At 35.0% G+C, this 11,561-nt stretch overlaps 1 protein-coding gene across 1 annotated transcript; it reads left to right on the forward strand.

Moving 5' to 3' along the window:
- The first annotated feature begins 3,324 nt into the window (after positions 1–3,324).
- LOC105838727 (UDP-glucuronic acid decarboxylase 1) lies at positions 3,325–8,685 on the forward strand. Its single transcript, XM_012684482.3, has 5 exons — positions 3,325–3,669; positions 5,589–6,155; positions 6,313–6,426; positions 6,521–6,841; positions 6,918–8,685. Exons 1-5 carry the CDS (start codon positions 3,609–3,611, stop codon positions 7,184–7,186), a joined length of 1,332 nt encoding a protein of 443 aa, XP_012539936.1. The 5' UTR covers positions 3,325–3,608; the 3' UTR covers positions 7,187–8,685.
- The last annotated feature ends 2,876 nt before the right edge of the window (positions 8,686–11,561 follow it).

Raw genomic sequence — 11,561 nt, forward strand, 5'->3', positions numbered from 1 at the left:
TGTTCCATGACTCGCTGAAATATAATTTAATTTAAAAAAAAAGCCCAATATAGAAGAATTGACATTTAATTTTACAAATTTTCAAGAAAGTTTTTATTACTTACAACATAAGCTGACAATTTCTAATGTATTGCCTTCATCATGGATATTAATACTAATATTTAACTGGTCTTCTTGAGTAAGAGCAGCAAACTCTCTCGTGACAGAATATTCGCCAAGAAAAATCCCACTTTCCAAATTACCTACTTCAGAAGTATCAATGCATGCTCTGTAATGGAAAAAAGATATCAAATTAAACAAATAAATATAATAAGCATAACATAGATTTTAAATAAATAGGTATGTGTATTCAGGTTTATCACATACTCGAATTATGATTACCTCCAAATGTTACCATCATGGAAAACAACACAATCGAAAGTAGGTCCAACATCACAATACTTTTTTTCAATATTATTCAATACTTCAACTCGAGCTTCCAAATCTTCTTTTTGCAATCTTTCTTCCAAAGTTGATAATTGTGGATTTTTGTTCTCAAATTCCTACAAATTACATTTAAGAACATAATATAAATAATTTTTTTATCAATAATTAGGTAATATACTTTTATATCTTCAATTTCTTATAACTTTAAATATCTTCTGAATACTTTCTTGCATCTCTAAATTAATATCTTAATTATATATTGTATAAAAATACATCATACAAAAGTAATAAAAATGCTACACATAACACATATATAATAGGCTTTACTTAAGCAGATATTATATAATAGAATCAATGCCTTTACAATTGATCAATCTGCCAAATACAAATATAGCATTAGATACGGATCACTGTGACATGTTGTGAAATAGCGGCCTCATTTAATTGCATGATTTGACATTCTCACATCTTTGAGACTCCTATCTTTGGATCACATGGACTAAAATTCTAATTATGATGCTACACAGAAATATTTCTACAGATTTTCCGCAATTGTGATACGTCACAAGTGTGAATCAAGTAAGGAAAAAATGACTTGATGCAGCAAAGCATGGAAAATGTATTTAATAATCGTTAAACATCGAAGACTGAGATATTTAATATATCTATCTTATGAAATTATTAACATATTTAATTCAATTCTGATCCAATCTGGCATGATTTATGGAGAGGCTTGAAAAGTTTTGAAGATTATAAGTAAAAAAAATGAAAAAAATTGTAATAATTCAGAAACAATAAATTAAAGTATTAATATATTATAATTATTAAATATTATTTTACCTGTAGTTGTCTGGAAGCTTCTGCAAATGCCGTTTTATGTCCATCATCCCAAAGACGCTTTTTACGATCTGCTACTACTCTTTCCTTTAGTTTAGTGGGATATAATGAATACAGATTCTTCAAACCAATATGGTATTCTCCACTAGGATTATTCCAATTGGATGGAACCTAAACAACAAATATTATCATTCATATATAATGTTCTGTTATGTTAAATAACACATATTTTATTTTATTTACAATTATTTATATCAGATGTCTTCATATCTTGCATATATGGTTGGTATAATTATTATTATATATTAGTAAGTAAATGTTAATATAAATTTTATTAATGTATTAATAATAAACTAGTGAATAAATTTTATTTTTATTTACTCATACTAGTAACTAGTAATTTAACATTCTAAAAGCTACATTAGAAAACTGCATTAAAAATAAAAAAATATAGAATGACTTTTCGTACATGACATATCTTTTCTAAACAACTAAACCGTTTGTAAACATACCTTTAATTTACGACCAGTCAGACCAGTTATATATCCATCTGGTGCTTGAACAACTTTGCTAGTATCTACATCTCCTGCTCCACTACAGTCAAATCTTTCAATAATTTTTGGTTTTCCATCTGAAGTCACCTATATATATTGTATAATATTGATTCTTTATTTTGAAGCTTATTATTAAAATTATTCTAAGAGTTTTTGTTACAAAGATATAAATAAATATTAATAAAATCCACTGAAAATGTATATACACATAAAGAATAAAAACTGATAATATAACTTCATAATTTATTATGAAATAAAGTATAATGACAAAAATCAATGAAAAATCATAGTATGATACGAGAGGCTATAATGAATATGAAATTAAATCACTAACAAAACTCAATCAGGATTAATAGATTTCAAGACGTCATTAGCCTGACAAAGTACACACAATTTTTTAATGTTCAATCAATATTTTCTCATAACATGTGACAAAGTAAGATCGTCATATCGGGCAAAAGTAAACGAACAGCATGACTTTTATCTTTTGATGGAGACAGTTGGCGTGAGGGTATATACATCTCGGACTGTAAGTAAGGGATGGAACGGTACTTGTCATCGAAACACATGATTCACCACTCCAAAGGTATCGCGTTTCAAGGGAAAAGGCGGTCCTCGGACGAAGGGAATCAGCGCCCTGCGGGAGGCGTGTCGACCGAGTAACCAATGCGTGGATTCACCCTCACCGCTCACCTGCATACCCGGGGCTCCAGGGTCCACCCCTGAGTCGAGGATCGCAATGACGACACCTCGGCCATCGTACTCCGGATACTTGGTGAGAAACTGAGTGACACCCGTCTCTTTCTTAGGCAGCAGGCCCCAAACAGGAAAGTTACAATCGATGATGTCTGCCATGTTTCAAATGCCACTGCCACCGTGACTGCAGGAAAACCACCCGAGATGTTTCCTTTGTACTGCCGTACCTTTATATATTAATCGAAGAATTGATTCTGCGCCTGCGTGCGAGCCAGTTGGATGCGTCAGGTTTTTTGAGGTTAAGTTAACAGCGGACGGTACATGCACTCTGCATGCACCCGTGTCGTCGTCACATGCCGTGACAGCGCCGTCACATGCCGTGGTTAATTTTACGTTAATTTTATTATTATACAAATGCTTTAAGTATGCAAAACTTCACGTATTACTCTGTATTACTCTAAAACTACATTTTTTTAAAATAATCTTTTTTTAAGTTTTTACTCGCATGGAGTGATGACAATGTGAATGCAATTTTATAACTGAACGTTATTTACGAAATAATTTATTCACTATAATTAAGTATGTAATTTGCAAATCGTCTCGCGATATTGTAATAATTTGAATAAATAAAATAAATTATAAAGTTAACGTTATTTTTTTATTATATTATCCTAATGTCATGTATTACACGACGGGTAAATCTTCGCTTGAATTTCCGAATGTTACTGTTTAGATGGCAACACTTGTGTCTCGTGTTTCCGTCCTCTGTCGTCTCCGACGGCACCGCGATACCGCGTCAATAACCAAACCACGAGCACGTCGCGGCGCGTGCATGGTGCAGGTGCATCGCGGAGCACGATCGAATGCACGTTCGGTCGATGTCCATTCGTCGCGGAGGTTATGTTTCCTAATCCCGTGTGTACACTGTGAAATCGGTAGTTAGTCAAACTGGCTCGATTCCACGAACCCGCGTCTCCCGTGTCGCGCGGGCGAACGCGACGCCCGTCGTCGTCTACCGTGGCGGCGTGCAGCGACGGGGGCCGTGACGTAAGTGCGATTTTGTGTGTGGGAGCGAGTCATGTGCGAATTTGAAGCATGGTTGTCACGCAACGCAAGATGAAGCAGGTCGCGATCTTCGCGGTTTGTGTGCTGCTGGGTGAGTGAGTTTTTTTAATCCCGGATAAGGTTATGGATACCTAGGTAAACGAGAGCTGTCGTCGCAGGAGCGCCTCGTTTTAAAACTCGTACGGTCCGGATCCGTCCGGACTCCTTTGCACCCCGAGCAACGGTGATTTATTCGCGGTTAATGCGCCGCGATCGGACAATGCAATAAATTCAGTGATAGTGATGTCGTACGATCTCCTAATTTACTTGGTTTTGTTTTGTATTCTCGCGAATACAGCGTCAGGCGATTTTTCAAATCCCTTGGCTTCTCGCCCTTGCCCTTCCCCTTTCTCGCTCACAGATCTATAATTTATTGTTCGTTGTATTCTGTTTCGGCTGTTTTTTTTTTAAGTTGTCTGTTTTTTTATGTTTACGTAACGATCATTATACGGTTCTTGGAGTACGCAGTAGTACGCTCTGCTACTAAAGTAGTGCTAAAGTACTAAAAATGACTCACGCTAGTATAATGTTGCAAAATTAGTGCTTTTTAATGTTTCCGTCGTGCATTTATCTCTCATGTGCGTGAGTAAAACTCGACAAAATATACGATTGAATGTTTTCCGAAGGTTACAAGTCGTTGATAGAGTAATTTTCCATCAAATAAAACAAAGGAATATTTTTGAAAGTAATTTTTCGGCATTTTCTCGTTTCTGTACAAGTTTGAGACGTCCTTTGACAATTGAATCACTGTAATAATTAGACACTTGTGATTACATGTCGCGATGTTGCATAATGCCGTATTATTGAGAGATTTAATCTACATAACTTTTATCGATAACGATAACCGAACTTTTAATTTCGATTAAATTTTTTCCAAAGAAAATGCGAAGCGTTTCGTATTTTTTTCACTTCAATGCTAACAAGTGCTGTTCCGATTACTTCGGCATACAAATGTAAACAAAAAATCTGTTCTTTTTAGCTGAATTTCTTGCACAGTTTATTTTTTCTTCTTTCCTTTCTAACCTGAAAAAAAAGTGCAAGTTCAACTAAAAAGAACAGGACTAAAGATAACTGAGCGCGAATAATAAATAACATTCTCTTCCGATCTTGTTTTTCGTAAAATAAGAATTATATTAATATTTAAATTTAAAAAATGACAATCGGAAAGTTTTCTTTCTTTCGGACCGCAAATATATAAGCGGTGTATAATTTACGTAATTATGTAACATTTGGCCATTCGCGCTGAGCCATTGAACACGCCGAACGAGAAATGGAGAGTAAAGATCTTAGCAGAATGGCTGATATTTATAATTTTGAGATAATATTTTATATTTTAAGTCTTCTCTTTAGTAACGCATAATAAATAATGTCTTGTGTCTTAAACTGTACATATAATATAGAGAGTCATTCTGTTTGTGATGGATAACAGATCGCTGTATAATAACAAAAGTATTAATTTTATTTTTATACATTTTGCAAAAGTTCGTAACATCATGCAATATTGAAATTTCAAATCAGTTATTCTAACATTCTAAAATAATCTAAAACATTGTTACGATTGCATATGGTTTATTTTAAATAGACTGCTATTAGTGAACGATATATTAGATAAATAAATTAAATATTACAAAAAGCAAAAAACATTTACCATTATATCAATCTGGACATTTTATTGAACCTCTATGACTTTTATAAGAATTTATTTATATTTATAAAATAATATAATAAAATAATAGATATAGAATATTTATATACATATGTGCATTTTTTTAAACAATAAGTTAATATGTAATTTATACTTGATTTTGTTTATAAAAAAAGAATGCCTCGAATTTATAATAAGCTTTTTTTTAATTTTTATTCTTTATACTTTATAATTTTGCTCATTAATACGTTACGAATCTAAATATTATATTGTTGAAAATGCATAAGGAATAGATCTGTATAATTATTTTTTTATGTTTATAACAGTTCTAGGCTTTTACAAAACTCTAGTAACTACAGAAGAGGAACAATCTTTTAACCGTGGTCGACATCGCGTCATACTCAGTGAGAATAAAGTTGGCTTGGACGACAAGAATGAAATCACCGAGCCATCCGATGGAGACATCAAGGACATCGAGGAGGCGAAGGTTCGAATCCGCGAGCTGGAGGGTAAGCTCCAGCATTTGGAGGCGGCGATTAAGAACGGGGTAGCAAAGGATTTCCCGACGGTGAAATTCTTGAACTATAAGAACCGGAAACGAATACTGGTAACGGGAGGCGCGGGTTTCGTCGGTTCCCACTTGGTCGACCGTCTGATGCTCGCCGGACACGAAGTAATAGTCGTCGACAATTTCTTCACCGGTAGAAAGCGAAATGTGGAGCATTGGGTCGGTCATGAGAACTTCGAGTTGGTGCACCACGATATCGTGAGGCCGTTGTACCTGGAGGTCGATGAGATCTATCATCTCGCTAGTCCAGCCAGTCCACCGCACTACATGTTAAATCCCGTGAAAACGATCAAGACGAATACTTTGGGCACAATAAATATGCTTGGTGAGCTGAAAAAGAACTGAATGATAAAACTGAATTTGAAAATGAAGATATTTGAAATAACATTGTATATAATTTTTTTTTCTTCTCTTTCTTTTCTCTCTCTCTCTCTCTCTCTCTCTCTCTCTTTCTCTTTCTCTTTTTTTCAACGATATTTCAGGACTTGCAAAACGAGTTGGTGCACGAGTATTAATTGCGAGCACGTCGGAAGTGTACGGAGATCCTAACGAGCATCCGCAGTCCGAAACTTATTGGGGTCACGTCAATCCCATCGGTAAGATGTCTGGTGCAAATACATGTTTTTCTTTTTTTTTTTTTCTTAAGTTATATTTCCTTGGAGAAGTGTAATTTAAATTGTTGAAATATAGGTCCGCGGGCATGCTATGACGAAGGAAAACGGGTTGCTGAGACATTAAGCTACGCTTACATGAGACAAGAAGGAGTCTCTGTCCGAGTTGCACGAATTTTCAACACTTTTGGCCCGCGAATGCATATGAATGACGGTCGCGTCGTCTCAAATTTTATCCTACAGGCTTTACAAAATAATTCGATTACGATTTATGGCAGTGGAAAACAGACGCGATCATTTCAATACGTATCTGATTTAGTAGACGGATTGGTAGCATTAATGGCATCAAATTACACATTACCTGTGAATATTGGAAATCCTGTGGAGCATACAATCGAAAGTAAGAACCGTTTATTATTCTTGATATTTGACATTTTAATATTTGAAGTTTGATTTAATGTTTTAATTTGTTTTAGAATTTGCAAGTATAATAAAAAACTTAGTGGGTGCTACCAGTGAAATAGTTGAACTCGCGGCGGTTGAAGATGATCCGCAGAGAAGAAGACCAGACATCACTAGAGCAAAAAAATATTTAAATTGGGAGCCCAAGGTTCCTTTGGCTGAAGGTCTGAAGAAAACCATAGTGTATTTCGCGAAGGAATTACAAAGGACTAAGCATTCTCAAAAAAACAGTTTTAAACAGTCTTCTTACAAAAATGATCATGATATTGTAGAACAATTATAGAAATTTAAGTGTAATGATACGATTAATGTATCCACTTTCAGAAGTGGCGTGAAAGTGCCATTAAGCTATGGACCAGTACGTGCCAAAAAACTCCCCGTCCAATTTAAATTTTATGTAATTTACATAGCACACACACAAAATATGCGATTATTTAAAATCAATCTCGCAAATTTCTTACAATCAGATACATATGTTACATTCTTTGTAAAAGCAATAATTTAAAATACTCTTTTATATTTTTCCATGACTTCCTTTCCATAGCTCTCATTCTTTTTATTATTTTTAATTCTAAATATATTTAAAAATGCATATATATTGATAATACATAAATATAGTTTATGTGATATATTAATATATTTTATACTACATATATGTAGTATAAAATATATTAATATGTGTGTATATATATATTTATTTTTCTTTTATTACTGCAAAGAAACGATGTATCTGTTCGTAATATCTGTACATTACTTACATTTCATATTTATGTGTATCCATACATATAATTCTTCTTTGAAGCAGAACTGAAAAATGGTGCTGGTGATATAAAAAAAAATTGTTTCCTTCTTTTTATTTATATTATTGACTGCGTATTAGCTTGGACAAGAAAAGTAATTTTGCTTAGATATATATAAAATAATATATTTTAATTGAATTGTACAAGAACTTAATATTTCATTACTGTTATAATTGAATAATTTAGTAATATACTTTAAGATTTTATTGCAAGTACATTTTCGATAATGTCATTATTATGACTATAATAAATGAATTAAAAGCAAACAGCATATTTCCTAGCTATATATATATATATATATAGAGAGAGAGAGAGAGATTCTTGTACAATGCAATTAAAACAAATGGTTTCCAATGTCGACAAAATAGTATTTGTAATTTACATGAAAGAAAGAATAACAAGAGAAAGTGTAAGGTTTTTTTTAGATGGGGGGGGGGAGGTGTAGCTAGAAAATATAATGGTTATCCACAGTAATATAGCATTCTATACAGCTTTCTCTCTATCTCTCTTTTTTAGTAGTGCACACTAATATCATGGTGTAAGGATACTTACAGTGTGGATACCTTATAGTGTAAGGTATCCTTACACCATGACTAATATGGTGTCTATAGCGTTCCCCGTGTCTGCTTAGCCACGTTGCGGAGTATATTCTTTCTCCTGTTATTCTTTTCTTTATGATAATTTATATTATTATAATTATACATAAAATATAGTATGATTATACACTGTGAGACTGTAATAACAACGTATAAGCGAGAAAGTAATTTTATATTTTATATATAAGAGTGTAACAAAATTTATCTTTACGCGATAATGTACTCTTTACAACGTAATTTATATAATGTGATTCATTCTTATATATATTATCACGATTGAAAATTATGAAATACGTATCAGTTTAAATGCGACAAATTCTTTTCTTATGAAATTACAAATAAAATTGCTATATGAAATGTGTAAATAAAAATATACATGAATAAAATATTAGTTTCATAATTATATATATATATATATATATATATATATATATATATATATATATATACAATGTATGTATGTATATATAATATATAGTCACGAGTACTTTCCACAGTGGAATCACCACGATCAAAACGAGTAAAAGGTGACCTTACGAATAGATCTCGACCGTTTCACGATATTCTGGAAAAGTTTGGCACCAGAGACGCGCACATCAACGAGGTCAATTTGCGACGTGAATTCTATAAAATATCGATTTCGATCCATTCGCGAGGATTAGCTAGCTCGACCTAACGGCAGAGGGGCAGGGTAGTGAAACAAGGCGGTTCCGATAATAACGCGATAGACTGGTAAACAGAATAATACATTCAAATCTAAATAAGTAAAGAGTTAACAATTTATTTAGTGATTTCAATGACAGATGAGTATGACGAAAAAAAACTTAAGTAGAAGAAAATTAGAAAAGATAAGTAAGACGAAATCAAGTAAATCGCAAGAATCATGGTCTACGGGCACTGGCGGAAAGTAACGGCTCCAAGATTCGTGACACAAAAGGGATGCGCAAGGGTTGTACTGGCGATGTATCAGCGCTAAGCTGCCGCGTGCTCCCTCGCGGCCCTCGCGCCTACGTCCAACTCTCTCTCTCTCTCTCGCTTCCACGCGTAACGTTTGAATAATCCAGAGCAACGCTGCGAGGATGCTCCGGCAATCTCGTGATATACTTGCTTTCAGGACGGCTCGATAGCCGGTTAACGACGCTCTCTGATCGCGTGGCGCGCGCAACTCCGCGTGTGTTTATCGCGTTAGTCCGACGCGACACAACGCACGTTTTCTTCCAGGAGGTTTGCCTCGGTCTCGGATCTGCCCCTTTAGCTTGCGACAAAGCGGGCGCAAGGCTCTCCTCGCCCGCGACCGGCCACATGCGCAAAGCATCAAACTAACTGTCCCGCTAATGGCAGACGCTTCACAATTCCGAACACTAAAACGTGGCTCGATCGCTGTCTAGTCTCTGCTCTATCCTCCGCCTCTTCCCTTCGATCAGCTTCCGTCTCACCACCTCAACTTCGCCCGGCTTTCCCGGTCTCTCCCCGTCTCTCCCGGTCTCTCCCCGTCTCTCCCGGTCTCTCCCCGTCTCTCCCGGTCTCTCCCCATCTCTCCAAGTCTCTCCCCGTCTCTTTCGGTCTCTCCCCGTCTCTCCCGGTCTCTCCCCGTCTCTCCCCGTCTCACCCATCTCTCCCGGTCTCTCCCCATCTCTCCAGGTCTCTCCCCGTCTCTCTCGGTCTCTCCCCGTCTCTCCCGGTCTCTCACCGTCTCTGCCGGTCTCTCCCCATCTCTCTCGGTCTCTCCCCGTGAAATTTTTCGGCTTTCGGCTTATCCTCCGTGTCGCGTTGTTCGGCAAGGTGAAATATGAACAACAGAAAATATGGGACGTAAATAAAATAAAAATAAAAATTAAGACGCGATTCCCTGGTTTCGAGACTTTTGCGTTCCTCGAGGAGACTTGGTCTGGTCTTTTTGACAGCGGAGAGACATTGCTTCGCAGCAGCGGGCTTGCCACGTCACAATATATATAATTGTCTTTGTATATCAAAGTGCAAATTTATAAAATATAATATGTGTATAGACTGGAATATGAATATACTTCAATGTACATAATAATTAAAAGATATATGTATATACTTGGCGTTATTATCTTTATATAGGGCCGCTTGTCCCAACTTCTTGATAAACTTACCTACCAGGTAAGCATGTGTGTATCTTCATTTCTTTTCTTAAATAAATAAAGACAAACATATATTTACCTGATAGATAAGTTTACCAAGAAGTTGGAACAACCGACCCATAGTAAAGCCGAAATTATTTCAGCCACATTCTCTTGTTTTCGTTTTACTTTTTTCTCCTAAAACATGATTATTGTAATTGTTTTGTTTTATGCACAGAAAATAAAATAAACTAGATATTAAAAAAAAAAAAACGCAAAAGTTAACGAGAGTCGAAGCAATGGATTTATTTAAAATTAATTTATTTGAAATTAATATTTATTTTTCACAAATATTCATAATTTTGTAAAATAAAATTTCAATTAATTAGTTCTCTTGTTTTCTACGGGACGAATCTTTCTCTTAGTTGATTAGACAACATGATCTCGTTATATATGCATGATTATTGATTATTTACAAAGTGACGCATTCCAGGACGTATGGAATTTAATCAGATGAGAGAATTGTCCGTGTCGCTTAGAACGATTATTTGAAGAGCCGATTGGTTGTAATAAATGTCGCGTGGGCCATGACAGGGCGCGCGTGGTCGGTCATCTTATCTCTTCGGGAAAAGACGAACGGAAGATGAAGGAGGAGTAAATGAAAAAGAAAAAGGAAAGAGAGAGAGAGAGAGAGAGAGAACCAAGGGTCGGTTATTCTTAATGATAATAATCGCATCCGGGATATACTTATGATAATTCAGTTGGCGCAAACGAAAGCCGCCGGGGTGATGACAACAATAATGATGATAATGATGATGATCTAATCGTTACAAAGGCGTTCGTACGTTACAATGAAATTCGTGTTGAAACGCAAAGAGTACGTGGACAGCATGCTTAAAAAGAAACAGAAAAAGGAAGAAAAATATGAAAACTAACCGTAATTAATTTGTTTAACTGCGATCTGCGCTTTCTGCATTCGTAAGCCAGAATTAAATTATATAAAATGGCTTTTATATAATAATGATCATATCGCCAGTATTTCCTCGCTCATATATCATTAAAGAGACTATATGTATATTATATATAAAATCCATCTTTAAGTAATTTTACAGTATTAGTTATTATTTTAGTTTTAAAATTTCAATCGGTCAAAACAGATCAATCTGAAGCCCTCCACC

This window comes from Monomorium pharaonis, unplaced genomic scaffold, assembly GCF_013373865.1.
Source record: "Monomorium pharaonis isolate MP-MQ-018 unplaced genomic scaffold, ASM1337386v2 scaffold_375, whole genome shotgun sequence".
In the NCBI taxonomy this organism is placed as follows: domain Eukaryota; kingdom Metazoa; phylum Arthropoda; class Insecta; order Hymenoptera; family Formicidae; genus Monomorium; species Monomorium pharaonis.